The sequence below is a fragment of the Gorilla gorilla genome, chromosome 23, assembly GCF_029281585.2.
Source record: "Gorilla gorilla gorilla isolate KB3781 chromosome 23, NHGRI_mGorGor1-v2.1_pri, whole genome shotgun sequence".
Classification (NCBI taxonomy): Eukaryota; Metazoa; Chordata; class Mammalia; order Primates; family Hominidae; genus Gorilla; species Gorilla gorilla.
In genome coordinates, this window is record NC_086018.1 from 29,878,752 (window position 1) to 29,895,990 (window position 17,239).

A 17,239-nucleotide genomic window follows, 5' to 3' on the forward strand; every position below is an offset into this window, starting at 1 on the left:
GCTAACAAAATATCTGATAGAAAGATCCCTTCTGGAAGTACCTAAAAACCTCAAGTTAAGAGGTTCCAAGAGCCTTACACTTTTCCAGAATTGCTCTAAAAGACTTAGTCATTCTCTTCATATACTTGCTCTGGGTATAATCTTTGATGCGTGCTGCTGGGCTTCCAGGTGAACAGGTTATAATCCTGCCTCCAGGACCCTTAAAGGTGATATAACAACATTACAGGCTGTAATCCCAGCACTTTGGGAGGCTGAGGCGGAAGGATCAGTTGAACCCAGGAGTTTGAGATCAGCCGAGGCAACATAGCTAGACTCTGTCTCTACACACAAAAAAGAGTCAGGTATGGTGGCGCATGCCTGTAGTCCCAGTTACTTGGAAGGCTGAGACAGGAGGATTGCTTGAGCCCAAGAGTTTGAGGTTACAGTGAGATGTGATGGCACCATTGCACTCCAGCCTGAGCAAAAGAGGGCAACCCTGTCTCTGGAAAAAAAAAAAAAAAAAAAAAAAGATGCAGCACCATTACATGAGGCACAGCTTGGCAGCTACCAGAAGCTCATAGAGGTCCAGAGTAGAGAGGGAGATGGATCTCCTTGAGGCCTCGGGTGGACTGAATCGGAACAGTTTGCTAAGGGAGCAGCGTTTAAAATGGCCCTAAAGACTGATGGGATTAGCCAGGTGTGGTGGCTCCCACCTGTAATCCCTGCTACTCGAGAGTCTGAGGCAGGAGAATCGCTTGAACCCAGGAGGCAGAGGTTGCAGTGAGCCGAGATTGCACCACTGCACTCCAGCCTGGGTGACAGAGCAAGAGTCTGTCTTTAAAAAAAAAAAAAAAAAAAGACTGATAGGTTTTTAGCCACTAGTTGTGGAGAAGAGCACCCCAGGGCGATATGGGGCACATAGACAGGATTTATACACACACGGTGTCATTTGGCTGGACACATACACATGGGTGAATGGTAGGCAGTGTGGTGAGATCTCAGGTCAAGCCAATGTTGTGCAGGACCCGTGATGTCCTGTGAGTCGGTTTTCAGTGTGGTGGTTCATGGGGAGACTTGAAAGTTTTCAGAGTAACAGAATGATGGGATTGGAACTGTTCTTGACAGACGATGCAAATGGAGCTGGCTCACAGGGAGGGTTTTTGAGGGAGAGGCTGCAATCAGGGGCTAGTTAGAAGAATGTTATAGCCCTCCCTGGCCAGAGGAAGTACAGGCATGATTTAGAGATGCATGTGAATCTGCAGAGGGCAGGCCGTGGGACTAGGCCTGTCTTTAGATGCAAAGCTGGAGAAGAGAGCTATCAGATGGCTCTGAGAGTTGAACCTGAGCAACCGAAAGGTAGAAGAAAGGAGGTTTTGGGTGGGAAAGGGTGAGTCACGGTAGGCAGAAGATGTACATTGTGATGTTCACCTATTTGTCTCTAAATGTGGTCTTTCAGTCCTGCTGTCCTCATAAGGAGTGATTCTGACTTCTCCACTCTTTCTATGGAGATTTTTCTTTAGTGTAAATCGTGTGGTTTGAGGCAGGTGCTGAAGCGATTTCTTTGGTCATGGGGATTTACTGTGAAGAGTGGCCTCTCGTCTGCCCTGGTTGGAGGGTGGGAGTTCCCAGCTGCTCTGATAGAAGGCAGTGCACACAAGACTGGGTAGAGTCTCTAGACAACTTTAGCTCTGCCACTAGGGACCAAGGGGAAGTGGGAATGAGCAGAATGGGAAGGATTGCATTAATTTTTGTTTATTTTTTGTAAATGCTTACTGAGTGAATAAGCCAGTACAGCTTATTTACTGTGTTTTCCTGTCAGTTATTTTTGGATTCAAGTATTCATTTTTAAATCTCCTGCAGGTATCTGTGGACCAAACAGCCACTCCTATGTTGGACGGCACCAGTTTGGGCATATGCACAGGCCAATCCATGGACAGAGGCAACAGCCAGACCTTTGGGAACTCCCAGAACATAGGAGAACAGGGCTACTCCTCCACAAACTCCAGTGACAGCAGGTGAGATTCAGAGTGGCCAAACTCGTGTTCCTGGGGAGTGGGGACAGTCTGATCTCAAAAGCTGCAGAGGCTGAAGTCCAAAGCTCTGGGCCGAGTTCTGACTCTGCCACAAGTCACATGCGACCCTGGGCAAGTTAGTCCTTAACCACATCTGTATGATGGGACTAATGATCTGTTTCCTGCCATCCTCACAGGATAGCTAAGAGGTTCCCACAGAGACGTAGGAAAGTGTCAAGCACCACACAGGAGTACAGGGCTTCTGGAAGGGGGCTCTGTCCAGTCTGTCTTGTTCACTGTGGTGCCTGTGGCACGATGTCTTGCACGTCATAGCATGCTGTCAGTAAGGAAAAGAACAAACAGTGGATGAATCACTAATTGTGGCCAAACATGACTGTTCTTCTTCTATTCCTTAGTATCCGGAGGAAAAGGAAGCTGTGTGTACTTCATTTGCTCGAGCAAGTGCACCAGCTTTTACTACTGTTGTCAATTCTGAGAAACCGTTTTATTTTCTTCCCAGCTGTGTTTGCTTTATAGTAATTATGCCCCAGTCTTTTCTTATTGTCTCACTGTATTGACGAAGCAGTCCTTGGCAAAATCATCTAAGAGACTTAACTTTTATACCCCTGTCCCTGAGAGCAGAAAGTTCTCTGGGGCTGCTCACCTGGCTGGCCTCTGTCGGGAGTCACTCCATTTCCCTTATGTCATAAATTCTGTGCTGGTTTAATCTGTGTCTCATCTACTGCAGCCTGTTCATTCTGGCCAGTAGAGGTGATGGTCATTTCAGAAGCAGGAGCAGGTCTGAACTTCTCTGCTCCCTGCCTTCGCCCATGCCCTTATACCCATCAAGCCTATCTGGCTTTTTGGCTGTAGGCGTGGAGGAGATTGGAGAGGCTGCCCAATGCATAGAAAAAATCTGCTTCCTCATTGCTTACAAGGGTAGAACAGTAGGTTTTCTTCTGCTTTCAGAAGAAATGAGGAATCGGGGATATTTAGGCTGGAGGTGAAAAGACCAAAAATGACATGGCAGGTAGAATCAGGACCAATGACTGAAAAATACAGAGAACAGATTCTATTTCATGATGAAGAACTTACTAGCAGTGGGTCCTGCTGCATGGAAATGGGCTGCACTTAGAGGAGCCAAGTTCTTTGCCATTGAAATGTTCACACAGATAGGACAGCCTCTTGCCCAGACGCGTGGTCTCAGCAGAGACTCAGGCATTAGAAGGAAGTTCATTTCAAGGGTCTTTGAAAACTTTTTCTAACCCTGAAATTCTGAAACACTTCCAGTGATTTCTGGACCCTCTGAATAGTCATGAAGAGTAGTCTGGGACTAAGGAAAGGGAGAAGTTCAAAGAACTTGAGGAGCTTCTGGATAAGCCCCACAGCTGGCCCAGTTTGGTATAGTGGGTGGCCACTCAGCTGCTGAGTGTTAAGCACGTTTTAAGGGACCATCACACCTTTGAGCAAGAATGTGGGCAGCAGGTGGTGGAAAGGGCTTTGGAGAGAGACTGACCTGGATTCAGATCCACATCCTGGTACTTCCTGGCTCTTTGACCTTCAGCAGTTCCTTTAGTCAGTTTCAAAGGGTTGGTGTTAATTATTTTAGTATTGTTTACCACTTTGGGCTTCCTGTGTGTCAGCCCTGTACATGTGCTGAGCATCGTATAAACATTCGCCTCACATCAGCCCTCAAAGACAGGAACAGCATTAACCCCATTTTTCACATGGGGGAGCTGAGGCCAAGAAAAGCTATGTAGCAGGTTAGTGATGATACTGGGATTCCATTCCCCATGCTCTTAGGGTGTTACCTAGTACTCTGGTCAGGATTCAATGAAGCTACCTGTGAAAGGCTCTTGGGGCAAACCCAGAGCAGTCGAGGGGGTTTCTTGGAAGTGGTTGGGCCTTGGGCCTGAGGAATATTATTAAAAGGAGAGATGCTTACTAAGGGCAAGTTTGGACACAAAAGTACTTTGAATTCTAAATGTGGACATTTTTTATTTTATTTTATTTTATTTGTTTATTTGAGACAGTCTCGCTCTGTTGCCTAGGCTGGAGTGCAGTGAGTGGCACGACCTCAGCTCACTGCACCCTCCACCTCCCAGTTTCAAGCGATTCTCTTGTCTCAGCCTCCCAAGTAGCTGGGACAACAGGCGCACATCACCATGCCTGGCTAATTTTTGTATTTTTAGTAGAGACGGGATTTCACTATGTTTGCCAGGCTGGTCTTGACCTCCTGACCTCAAATAATCCACCTGCCTCAGCTTCCCAAAGTGCTGGGATTACAGACGTGAGCCACCAAACCCGGCCCTAAATGTGTACATTTTAAAATAGGAAACCCCCTATGAGATAACCCCCTGATATAGCTGTTTGGAATTTACTAAAATGCCTTTAGTGTCAACATTGTCCTGGTTTCTGGCTCCATAGGAAGTGGAGACTGTTCCTAATATTCGTGCTCTTGACTGCATACGTGCCATCTTGCTTTGCTGACCTGACACCTTGTGTTACAGCTCTCAGCAGCTGGTGGCAAGCTCCTTGACCTCATCCTCCACCCTGACAGAGATCCTGGAAGCCATGAAGCACCCCTCGTAAGTGACTCACCACAGTGTAGGGTTGGAAGGTTCCCAGAAGCCTGTGCCACAGCCATGTTTAGGCAGCGTGGTTTGGTAGATTCGTACATGACTGTACTTCTCACCAGTTTTGAGAGCTTGGGCAAGTCACTTGACCTCTCTGAGCCTCTGTTTCCTTGTTTGTAAGATGGAATTGTTTTCTGTTTTTTTTTTTTTTTTTGAGGCAGAGTCTCACTCTGTCACCCAGGCTAGAGTGCGGTGTCGCCATCTTGGCTCACCCAACCTCCGCCTCAAGATGGGATTTTTTGAAAAGGGATTTTTTAAAAAGTAGTTAAGCCACAGGGTTGATGTAAAGATTAAATGAAATAATTATGTGAGGTACCTAGTATAATGCCTGACAAGTATAGGTATTCTCTGAATGTGAGTTCCCATCTTTTCCTCTCTCTCCCCCTTCTCCTTTTCCCCCGTAACAACTTCTTCTTCTTCTTCTTTTTTTTTTTTTTTTTGAGACAGAGTCTCACTCTGTTGCCCAGGCTGGAGGACAGTGGCGCGATCTTGGCTCACTGCAACCTCCACCTCCCAGGTTCAAGTGATTCTCCCACCTCAGCCTCCTGACTAGCTGGGATTACAGGCACCTGCCACCACGCCCAGCTGATTTTTGTATTTTTAGTAGAGACGGGGTTTCGCCATGTTGGTCAGGCTGGTCTCAAACTCCTGACCTCAGGTAATCCACCCGCCTCAGCCTCCCAAAGTGCTGGGATTACAGGCGTGAGCGACCACGCCGGGCCCCGGTAACAGTTTCTTTTGTCCTCTCATGGGTGTTTCTCTGAGTCTAGGAATAGCATAGGGACATTGCTTTATGGTATTAAATGCTCTAGTGGGAGTCCCTTCTTTTTCATCTTTCCTTCCACTTGTTGCCATGGGGCACACACATCCCCTGCTCCCCGCTCACCGTGTTGGAACCCAGGACAGGAGTCCAGCTGCTCTCTGAACAGAAGGGCCTCTCACCGTACTGCTTCATCAGCGCGGAGGTGGTGCACTGGCTGGTGAACCACGTGGAGGGGATCCAGACACAGGCGATGGCCATTGACATCATGCAGGTGAGACAGCAAGAGGGGCCCATAGAGCTGTTTGCTTAGGTCCCGAAAAATCAGGGCCTGCCTTAGAAGCCATCACCCTTTCCAGTAATGAGATCTGCAGGTTGGGGTGAGGATTTTTTTTAATAAGTGGGAGGCCTTTCTGGAATTGATGAAAGAACAAGTCTTGCTTTGAAATACACTGTATCTTGACTTAAAAACCGTGCAGAATTTATTGTCTGAACTGAAATGTTTTGGACAGAATCTGTGCATTTATAAACCTCAGAAAAATCTCTGTGATTTTTGGGGGAATGCCCTCCCTCTGACCTCAAGCCGCCAGTTTCCCCTGGTCAATGCATGCTTATTCAAGACTCAATGCTGGATTCAAGGCTTCGACCCAGGGGCCTTCTGTCACCTTGTACTTAGTCAGAGCTCTTAGCACAACAGAATGAAGATCTTTCTCTCATTTGTCTCCTGCCTCAACCAGCTCCTTGAGAGCAGGATCACCTCTTATTTTCCATTTCTGTATCACCAGTGCCAGGCACGTTGCTTGGCACCTGGTAGGCACTTAGCACCATGCTTGCTGGATTTAATTACACTGCTCAGAACTGGAACTCTGGAATATGGCAGAACTGGAACAACAAGGAAATGGGAAACGGCCAGTTGACTGAGCCAGTTCATGCCATCCTGTCTATACGGAGGCCCCAACTGGAAGTCAGTACTGTTTCCTTACCAGCTGAGTTGTCATCATGGAAATGTTAAAATCGATAACTGATTTGAAAAAGCACGTGACTCTCAGTTCTCACTCTGAGGGTCTTGATGTGCTGTTTTGCATAGCCTTTGCCGTATACACTCTGGTCTCCCTGAGAATACGATTTCCTTATTCAGATAATGAAATGCTACTACAGCAGTTTAAATGAATGAGCTGAAGGTACATGTATCAACATGGATAAATGTCAGAAGCATGATGTGGACTGGAAAACCAACTTAAAAAATGATGTAATATTATGCCCCTTATTTAAAAACTTAAAATCCCAAAAAAATACCTTATATTCTCTATCATATGTGTTTATATAATAAAATTATTTAAGAATAATATTACACTAACCATTTATTTCTGGGGAGAGAGGAAGAGTAATGGGAGTGGGAGAGTCTATGGAAATTTTTTTTTTAATAAGAATATCTGAAATCAGTATAGAGAAATGTCAAATTTGTGAAAGTAGAATAGTGGCATATGTGGATTTTTTTTTTTTTTTTTTTTTTTTGAGACAGAGTCTCACTTCGTCGCCTAGGCTGGAGTGCAGTAGTACTAATCTCAGCTCACTGCAACCTCCACCTCCTAGGTTCAAGTGATTCTCCTGCCTCAGCCTCCCGAGTAGCTGGGATTACAGGCATGCACCACCATACCAGCTAATTTTTGTATTTTTGGTAGAGACGGGATTTCACCATGTTGGTCAGACTGGTCTTGAACGCCTGGCCTCAAGTGATCCACCCCCCTCAGCCTCCCAAAGTGCTGGGGTTACAGGCGTGAGCCACTGCTCCCGGCCATCTGAATTTCTTTATGCCCTTCTGCATGTTTGAAATATTTGATGATGATACGAGTTTACATTTTAAAATATAATTTATATCAAGTACAACATGTCTAATCTGGGGGTGGAGGGTAGGGTCTCCTCAGTGCTCCTGTCACTCCCTTGTCTCCAGAGCATGACTGAGGGCTGCCCCTTCAAGATGCCTCTCTGCAGGAATTTCAGAGTTTCAATGTCTCTCCTAGAAAATGCTGGAAGAGCAGCTCATCACACATGCATCTGGCGAAGCCTGGCGGACCTTCATCTACGGCTTCTATTTCTACAAGATAGTAACGGACAAAGAGCCCGACCGAGGTTAGAGCCGAGGCGAATGCGGTTGCCCACAGGGGCAAGTGTTTTTCCTGATGACTTGCTCTTTCACATGATGGTGCTTCCTGAGCTGCATGTGTGACTTTGTATTATAAGTTGACAGATCTGTCAACTTCCTTGAGCCTTTGTACTTAATTTAAGCATAGCCAGAGTGACAAGGGTTTCTCAAGCTACAGTGTGTTCTTGGTGAGAACAGTGTGGGTGAAAGATAAAGCTAAAAGAGGCCAAGGGACCTGGTGTGAGGAAATTCCCACACATCAGTTTTTGGTAGCTGTTTTTAATTAGAGTGCCCCACTCCCTTGCCCACCCAGCCCAGGTGGTTCTGATTATATTATCATGGGCTCCGGTCTGTGATTTATAGCACTTTTCACTTGCTAGATCTCCAGTTCAGACTCCGTTTCTAACCCCAGGAAACTATCAAGTCCTAGCAAGTTTTCCAAGTAATATTTTAAGTATCTGTGGGGTTTTTTTTTTCTTTTGTTTGGTTTTTTAAATAATGAGAAAAAGTAATTCCCCAGAGGGAAAACTTTTTTAGCGTGGTCAGAGCTGGCTCACATAACTGGAGGCACCCCAGATTCAGACCAGCATCTTGCCGGGCATGCTGGCTCATACCTGTAATCCCAGCACTTTGGGAGGCCGAGGCTGGCGGATCACTTGACGTCAAGAGCTCAAGACCAACATTGGGAAACCCTGTCTCTACTAAAAATACAAAATTAGCCGGGTGTGGTGGTGCATGCATGTAATCCCAGCTACTTGGGAGGCTGAGGCAGGAGAATCGCTTGAATCCGGGAGGCGGAGGTTGTAGTGAGCCGAGATTGTGCTGCTGCACTGCAGTCTGGTTGACAGTGAAACTCCGTCTCAAAAACAACAGCCGGCTGGGCACTGCGGCTCACGCCTATAATCTTAGCACTTTGGGAGGCTGAAGCAGGTGGATTGCCTGAGCTCAGGAGTTCGAGACCAGCCTGGGCAACATGATGAAACCCCACCTCTACTAAAATACAAAAAAATTAGCTGGGTGTGGTGGCAGGCACCTGTAATCCCAGCTACCCCAGAGGCTGAGACAGGAGAATCGCTTGAACCCAGGAGGCAGAGGTTGCAGTAAGCCAAGATCACACCACTGTACTCTAGCCTGGGCTACAGAGTGAGACTCCATCTCAAAAAAAAAAAAAAAAAAAAAAACAACAGGCTGGGCACAGTGGCTCACGCTTGTAATCCCAACACTTTGGGAGGCCAAGGCCGGCAGATCACGAGGTCAGGAGTTGGAGACTAGCCTGGCCAACACAGTGAAACCCCATCTCTACTAAAAATACAAAAAATAGCTGGGCGTGGTGGTGGCCGCCTGTAATCCCAGCTACTCGGGAGGCTGAGGCAGGAGAATTGCTTGAACCCAGGAGGTGGAGGTTGCAGTAAGATGAGATCACGCCACTGCACTCCAGTCTGGCGACAGAGCGAGACTCTGTCTCAAAAAAAAAAAAAAAAAAAAAGAACAGCAAAAACAGAAAACCAGACCAGCATCTCCAGTACACCTATAGCAAAAGGGGACCTTGCCTGTTCTGGAAGTGACTCCTATCCTGCAGACAAATGGCTTCTCTGCCTCTGGGTTTAAAGAATCAAACATGGCCAGGCGCCGTGGCTCACGCCTGTAATCTCAGCACTTTGGGAGGCCGAGGTGGGTGGATCATGAGGTCAAGAGATCGAGACCATCCTGGTCAACATGGTGAAACCCCATCTCTACTAAAAAATACAAAAATTAGCTGGGCGTGGTGGCGCACGCCTGTAGTCCCAGCTACTTGGGAGGCTGAGGCAGGAGAATCACTTGAACCCGGGATGTGGAGGTTGCGGTGAGCCAAGATCATGCCACTGCACTCCAGCTTCGTGACAGAGCGAGACTCCATCTCAAAAAAAAAAAAAAGAAAGAATCTTACATGAGATGAAGCAGCTAGTGCCACTCCCCATGCTCTCTTGTCCAAGAATATGGCAGAAGTGGACATGTGTGGGATTTTTTTGTATATGCATTGACACTTTTCCCTTTAAATTATACATTTGACCAGTAGATACCTATCTTACCTTCAAGTTGAAAACATACCAGGTTACTGTTATATATTCTGAAATTTGAGGTATGAAACTGATCATAAGGTCAAGTGTGGTGCTGACTCATGCCTATAATCCCAGCGCCTTGGAAGGCTGAGGTATGAGGATCTCTTGAGGCCAGGAGTTTAAGATCAGCCTGGGCAAGAAACATAGCGAAACCCCATCTCTACAGGAAAAAAAAAAAAAAAAAAAATTGGCTGGGTGTGGTTGTACATGCTGGTCTTCACAGCTACTCAAGAAGCTGAAATGGGAGGATTGCTTGAGCCCAGGAGTTTGAGGCTATAGTGAGCCATGATTGTACCACTGCACTGAAGACTTGGCAAAGCAGTGCAGACCCTGTCTCTAAGAGAAAAAAAGAAATAAACTGAGCATAAAATATTTTTTAGGGCCGGGTACGGTGACACACGCCTGTAATCCCAGCACTTTGGGAGGCCAAGGCAGGTGGATCACCTGAAGTCAGGAGTTTGAGACCAGCCTGGCCAACATGGTGAAATCCCGTCTACTAAAAATACAAAAATTAGCCGGGCGTGGTGGCGCATGTTGCTACTCAAGAGGCTGAGGTAGGAGAATCACTTGAACCTGGGAGGCAGAGGTTGCAGTAAGCTGAGATCGTGCCATCGCGCCACTCCGGCCTGGGCGACAGAGCGAGACTCCGTCTCAAAAAAAAAAAAAAAAATATATATATATATATATATACACACACATATATATATATACACATATATACACACACATATATACATATATATACATATATACACATATATACATATATACACATATATACATATATATACACATATATATACATATATATACACATATATACACATATATATACACATATATACACATATTTTTTTAATTGAAGTGAAATTCACATGATATAAAATTAACCATTTAAAAATGAACAGCTCGGTGCATTTAGTACATCCACAGTGTTGTACAACTATCACATCCATCTAGTTCCTGACCATTTTCATCACCCTGAAATGAAACCCCATCCCCTTGAGCAGTCACCTTCCAACTCCTCCTCCCACCCCCGGCAACCAATAATCTGCTTTCTTTCTCAAAGATTTGCCTATTCGCTACGTTTCACATAAATGGAACTATACAGTATGTGGCCTTGTGTATCGGCTTCTTTTACTTAGCGTGTTTTTAAGGTTTATCAAGTTGTAGCATGCATCATGAAGAAAATAAGCATTTGTGTTGAGTACTCCTTCTCTCCCCTCCACTTTTCCCAGTGGCCATGCAGCAGCCCGCCACCACCTGGCACACGGCAGGAGTGGACGACTTCGCCAGCTTCCAGCGCAAGTGGTTTGAGGTGGCCTTTGTGGCAGAAGAGCTCGTGCACTCTGAGATTCCTGCCTTTCTCCTGCCCTGGCTGCCTAGCCGGCCAGCCTCTTATGCAAGTAGGCACAGCTCCTTTAGCCGAAGTTTTGGAGGACGGAGCCAGGCGGCAGCACTTTTAGGTACATGCTCAACCCAGACAAGGTCTGAGGGTGTGCCAGAGGGTGGCTGCGGGAAAGTAGTGGCCAGCCAAGGGAACGATGCCACATGAACCAGGATTAGAGTCTCTGAGGTCATCACACAGGCCACTGTGTCTGGCGGCACTGTTGGCTCCCTTGCTGACTTCCACTTGCCGAGTGGTTTTATGACTGTCCCAACCAACAGACAGTATTTAGCACCTCTCAAATCAGAACATAGTGCCAGACCTGTTCGGATAGGAGAGAAGAAATATGTGGCCAATTTTCCCGAGGGTTCTGTAGGATATAGGAGATGTTAGACAGTGCTCATTGCACCAGCTAGTTCCTGCCGGAGCCCCTCCCTACAACCATAGCATCCTATGATCTCAGAAGAGGAAGGAACCTAAAAGGTCATCCATTCCAGACACTCATGCAGAGCAAAAGTCTCTCTCTCTCTCCTCTTCCTTTCCTCCCCAAATGTGCTTACTATATTGAAGGATGTAAACTGAAACACTTCCCTCCTTTCCACCATTCCTGCAGCTCTAAGATGGGGGTAAACACCTGCTTATTGAAAGGCAATGACCTCTGATAGGAAATGGGGAACTCTGCGCTAGAGGACCTGACTGATGGGTTGAAATGTGAACATCTTTAGAAAATACCTGCTCTGGGCAAAGACCATGGGATTTATCTTAAGGGCAAGTTGGAGGATCCTGAAAGCCCTCTGAAAGGAAGAAAGCAAATAGAACATAAACCAAACTCCAGGGAAATTCCATGTTCTGCTTTGTTTGCCTGTAATCGCCCAGCTAATTGGAATCCTTTACTAGCTGGTAAAACGGAGATGTTAATCATCATCAAAGTTTCTAGATCCAGGCTGGGCACGGTGGCCCACGCCTGTAATCCCAGCACTTTGGGAGGCTGAGGTGGGTGGATCATTTGATGTCAGGAGTTCAAGACCAGCCTGACCAACATAGTGAAACCCTCTCTGTATTAAAAATACAAAATTAGATGGCTCATGCCTGTAATCCCAGCACTTTGGGAGGCCGAGGCAGGCAGATCACAAGGTCAGGAGATCAAGACCATCCTGGCTAACACTGTGAAACCCCATCTCTACTAAAAATACAAAAAATTAGCCAGGCGTGACAGTGTGCACCAGGTACTCGGGAGGCTGAAGCAGGAGAATGGCGTGAACCTGGGCGGCGGAGCCTGCAGTGAGCCGAGATCGCGCCACTGTACTCCAGCCTGGGTGACAGAATAAGACTCCGTCTCAAAAAAAAAAGGGCCAAATGCTGTGGCTCATGCCTGTAGCCCAGCACTTTGGGAGGCTGAGGTGGGTGGATCACCTGAGGTCAAGAGTTTGATACCAGCCTGGGCAACATGATGAAATTCTGTCTCTACCAAAATCAGTCAGGTGTGGTGGCAGACGCCTGTAATCCCAGCTACTCCGGAGGCCGAGGCAGGAGAATTGCTTGAACCTGGGAGGTGGAGGTTGCAGTGAGCTGAGATCGCCCCATTGTACTCTAGAGCAAGACTCCATCTCTCAAAAAAAAAAAAAAAAAAAAAAGTTTTCAGATCCTCAGATTCACTAGGATCTGGGTGTGGCTCACTCCAGCATTGCCTATTGCTGTGTGTGAGAAGTGAAGGGGTGGGGAGGATAGGGCAGAACCTTGAGCAGCTCCTCCTCCTTTCCCTTAGGCAGTCATGACTTGCTCTTCTCCCTTCATTGCATTTCTAACTGTCTACTTCCTTGACATTTTTTTGGGATTAAAGAAGCCGTATACCCGTTACCCTGGGGTGCTGACTTCCAGCAACCTAAACCACCTAGAGCACTACCAGGGCTTGAGACCTAAGGCCTTTGAATAGCAAGCAGCAACCTTGTGATTTTATGTTATGGGAGGACCTATTAGAAATAGCAAATAAGGCCAGGCGTGTGGCTCATGCATGTAATCCCAGCACTTTGGGAGGCTGAGGCAGGAGGATCACTTGAGGTCAGGAGTTTGAGACCAGCCTGGCCAACATGATGAAACCCCATCTCTACTAAAAATACAAAAATTACCTGGGTGTGGTGGCGGGTACCTGCAATCCCAGCTACTCAGGAGGCTGAGGCAGGAGAATCGCTTGAATCTGAGAGGCAGAGGTTGCGGTGAGCCTAGATGGCACCACTGCACTCCAGCCTGGGCGACTCCACCTCAAAAGTGATGGAGTGAGACTCCATCTGAAAAAAAAAAAAAAAAAAGAATAGCAAAGAAAAGGGCAGGTACCTACCCTGACGTCAGTGGGAAGCAGAAGCCAATAGTCCAGCAACAAAGGTGGAGTGGGGAAAACCTGTTACAAATATAACAAACACAAGAACTTGATAAGTACAGTGTTAATCATTCACTTATAGCACTAGGCTGCATACGAGAAGCTTCTCAAGAAGCAACTTTACACCATTTTTCTCATGAAATCAAGTTTATTTTTAGTAGCCAAGTTTTAAAGTCTACTTTTTCCTCATAGATAAAAATTAAGAATTTTCATCTCTGCGGAACAAGGAACTAGGCCTGAAAGCTAGCTAGGTGCTTTCAGATACGCACCAAAGAGAGAGCTGAAAAGTCAACTTCCCACTCCCCTCGGGGTTACTTTCTGAGAAAAAGACACAATGCATTACAATAAGTAAATATTGGATCATGCATGGCGACAATTTATGTGAGAGCTGAAGAAAGCAAAAAGATTTCTTCCTTTCAAATATTCAAATAAATGCCACGAATCCAAGTGACACCTCCTTGTAGTGAGAGGCCCTCGAACCAGCACATAGAGCATATTTACTCCACTGATTTCTTGGAAGTGTGTTTACAGATTTCTTGGTAAGACCCCAGATTAGAAGCAGAAAATTGGAGGCAGCTAATGGCAGCAAGTGTATAACACATTTTAGCAAAATGTTTTGCAAAATAAATCTGTTAAATTTTGGTCTTTTAAGGTGGGAAGTAACTATCATTTGTTCGTTCTTTCTCTTTTTTTTCTTTTCTTGTTCCTCCTCTTCTTTCTCCTCTTCTCTTCTCTTCTTTTTAAAAATAGAGACAGGGTCTCCCTGTGTTGCCCAGGCTGTTCTCAAACTCCTGGGTGCAAGGAATCTTCCTGCCTCAGCCTCCCAAAGTGCTAGGATTACAGGTGGGAGCCATTACGCCTGGCCTGTTCTTCCTTTTCCTGAAAGTGTTCAACAAAAGGAATTATTCTAATGTGAATCTTCTCCAGTAGATCATACAAAACCCAAGAGCAGGGTTTCTCAACTTCAGCACTACTGACATTTTGGGCCAGATCATTCTTTCTTGTGGGGAGGTGTTCTGTGCACTGGAGGATGTCGAGCAGCATCCCTGCCCTCTACCCAGTAGCACTCCCAGCCCCACCCAGTGTGATAAAATGTCTCCTGACATTGCCAAATGTCCCCTGGGGTTGGTAAAATTACCCCCAGTTGAGAACCGCTGTCCTAGGGGGAATTGAAGGATTCCAATCAGGAGCCAAGATTAGAGCAAAACCTGAGAGGCTTTGAAGCCCATCAGTAACTTCCCTAAGCAGGTGTCAAGTTGATGCGTGATAAGGGCGTGCTTTCAGAACTTTGGGGTAGAATGAATGGTCAGAGCTGGAGCTGAGATGTTAGAGGGAAGCACCGTCCTCCGCTCTGCTCTGGCCCCTGGGCTCCTCTTGTGCTTTCACTGGTGCCAGTGGTGGTTGCTTCAGTCTTGCCTGCTGTGGTGTGGTGGTAATAACAACATTAATGCCATGATTTGTAGAAAATTGATGTGTCAGGTCCTGTACAGAGCCGAAAATCTTCTCATTAATCTTTACGTCAGTCTCCTGATGGGTACTACAACTTATGCTTTAGAGTTTAGGAAACTGTGAGGCTCAGAGAGGCGAAGTAATTTGCCCAAGCCTCTGCAGCCACTAAGTGCTAGAGTTGGAGTTTATTCTCAGGACTGCCTGGCCCTGAAGCCTGAACTCCAAGCATACTGCATTTCGGCCCAAGGAGACGAAAGTCAAAGCCTGTCAGGACTTTGGATGATTTGCACAATAGCCCAGTTCCAGGAGTGGCTTCTGCCCTGTGATGAGGGACACTCAGGTCCCAGGCCTTTGCTACAGAACCACAGCTCTCTGGGTGTGTCCTTTCTTCCCCTCTATGCCATCCCTGCTGGTCTTCCCAATGCACTCCCTCCAGTCCTGGCTTCAACAGTTCTTTGACCCCCACCAGGACCTGTAACCAATTGATCTTGCTATCATTCTCCCTCTCCCACCTCACATCTCACTTTATGTAATCATAGCTTTGAGCTGCCAAACCTCATTACACAGCTTTGAGCCCCGCTCCCCACCCTCATCATCAGCATCTTGTGTCACTGTGAAAACTGAAGCGGTCAGAAGAAAACTCCCACCTGCCATCTGCCCTCGCCCAGTAGCTGTGTCTGTCCCCACTCCTCTGCCTCCCCTGACGCAGCATCTCCACCTGCACACAAGACCCCAGCCCTCGCAGTACTCAGTGTAGCACTTTGGCAGTCATCCCCTCTCCCTGAATTCTCCCTCTCTGCTAAAGCATCCCTGTCAATCTATGACAGGCACACACTCTCTCCTGCTGGCAAAGCAAAAGTCAAATCGGGTTTGTGTCCATTCCCTCCGCTGGAACAGCCTTCCCAATGCAGGGGGCCCATGTTGTTTAGCCTGGCGGCCAGTCCTCAGTCCTGGTCCTCCTTGCCCTGCAACAGCATTTGTCAGATGATCTCTGACTCCTCCTTTAAACCCTTACCTTGCTTGGCTCTCCTTCTTCATTTTAAAATCAGTTTCCTGTGCTGGTTTCTCTTCAGCAACCTAATCTTTTAATATTATAGCATTCGGGTCTCAGCCTGCCCTCATCTCCATACCCTAAAGTGTCTCATCAGTCCAGTGGCCTTTATTACCCCAAGATCTGGTCACTGCCAAATTTCTATCTCCATCCCAGACCATGTCTCCAATTTGAGACTCATCCCTCCAGCTACCTACTTGACATGGTCACTTAGAGGACTGGATGTACAGTGTTCAGAACCAGCTAGCCCTGCTGTTTCCCCGCAACACCTTCGTCTTGCCTTCTCATTCTAGTCACTTAGGTAGAAAAACTCAGTTGCCTTCTCATGTCTTTCTTTCCTGCTCTACATCCAGCCCATCAGCAAATTCAGTTTTACTTTTAATTACCTTCAATATTGATTCAGGATTAACTATTCCTTACTCTGTCTCCTCTCTGATCGTTGTTCAAGCCACCTTCATCTTCTGTCTGCATTGCTGCTGTCACCTCTGCACTGGCCTCCTGGCTTCCTCCCCTGCTCCTTATAAACTGCTTTGCACACAGGAGCCAGAGATACCTCTTCAAATGGAAGTCAGGTCGTGTTCCCCTTCTGGGCAGGATCCTCTTGTAGCTCCCAGCTCACTCGAAACCAAAGCCAGAGTTTTCAGCAGCCCACAGGACGCCAGGATGTGGTCCCCTCATTCTCTGCCTTGTCCCCTGTCCGCCTCCTATGCACTCTGCTGCACCACGCTGGCTTCCATCTGTGTCTGGTGTCTGTGAACACGCCATGCACATCTCTGCTTCCAGTGCTTTCCTTCCACCTGGGGCACTGTTCCCCCAAGATACCCTCGGGTCTCCCTCCCTCACTTCCTTCAAGTCTCTTGTCCAAAAATCATGTGTGGGCTGGGCGCAGTGGCTCACGCCTGTAATCCCAGCACTTTGGGAGGCCAAGGCGGGTGGATCACAAGGTCAGGAGATTGAGACCATCCTGGCTAACACAGTGAAACCCCATCTCTACTAAAAATACAAAAAATTAGCCGGGCATGGTGGCGGGCACCTGTAGTCCCAGCTACTCGGGAGGTTGAAGCAGGAGAATGGCGTGAACCTGGGAGGCAGAGCTTGCAGTGAGCCGAGATCGCGCCACTGCACTCCAGCCTGAGCAACAGAGCGAGACTCCATCTCAAAAAAAAAAAAAAAGAGACAGGGTTGGCCAGGCACAGTGGCTCATGCCTGTAATCCCAACACTTTGGGAGGCCAAGGCGGGTGGATCACGAGGTCAGGAGTTCGAGACCAGCCTGACCAACATGGTGAAACCCCGTCTCTACTAAAAATGCAAAAATTAGCTGGGCGTGGTGGCGGGCAGCTGGGCATGT

At 47.1% G+C, this 17,239-nt stretch overlaps 1 protein-coding gene across 18 annotated transcripts in view; it reads left to right on the forward strand.

Moving 5' to 3' along the window:
• Positions 1–17,239, forward strand: part of DEPDC5 (DEP domain containing 5, GATOR1 subcomplex subunit) — a 155,484-nt gene that overhangs the window by 115,069 nt on the left and 23,176 nt on the right. For 15 of the 18 annotated variants that reach the window (XM_031005537.3, XM_031005531.3, XM_019018725.4 and 12 more), the window contains 5 exons: positions 1,840–1,994; positions 4,502–4,579; positions 5,529–5,661; positions 7,409–7,517; positions 10,868–11,095. In XM_031005537.3, the coding sequence (XP_030861397.1) occupies positions 1,840–1,994; positions 4,502–4,579; positions 5,529–5,661; positions 7,409–7,517; positions 10,868–11,095 (703 nt within the window). Of the gene's footprint in view, positions 1–1,839; positions 1,995–4,501; positions 4,580–5,528; positions 5,662–7,338; positions 7,518–10,867; positions 11,096–17,239 lie in introns of those variants that run through there. The other 3 variants (XM_055374309.1, XM_055374310.1, XM_055374308.1) reach the window with 2 other exon arrangements.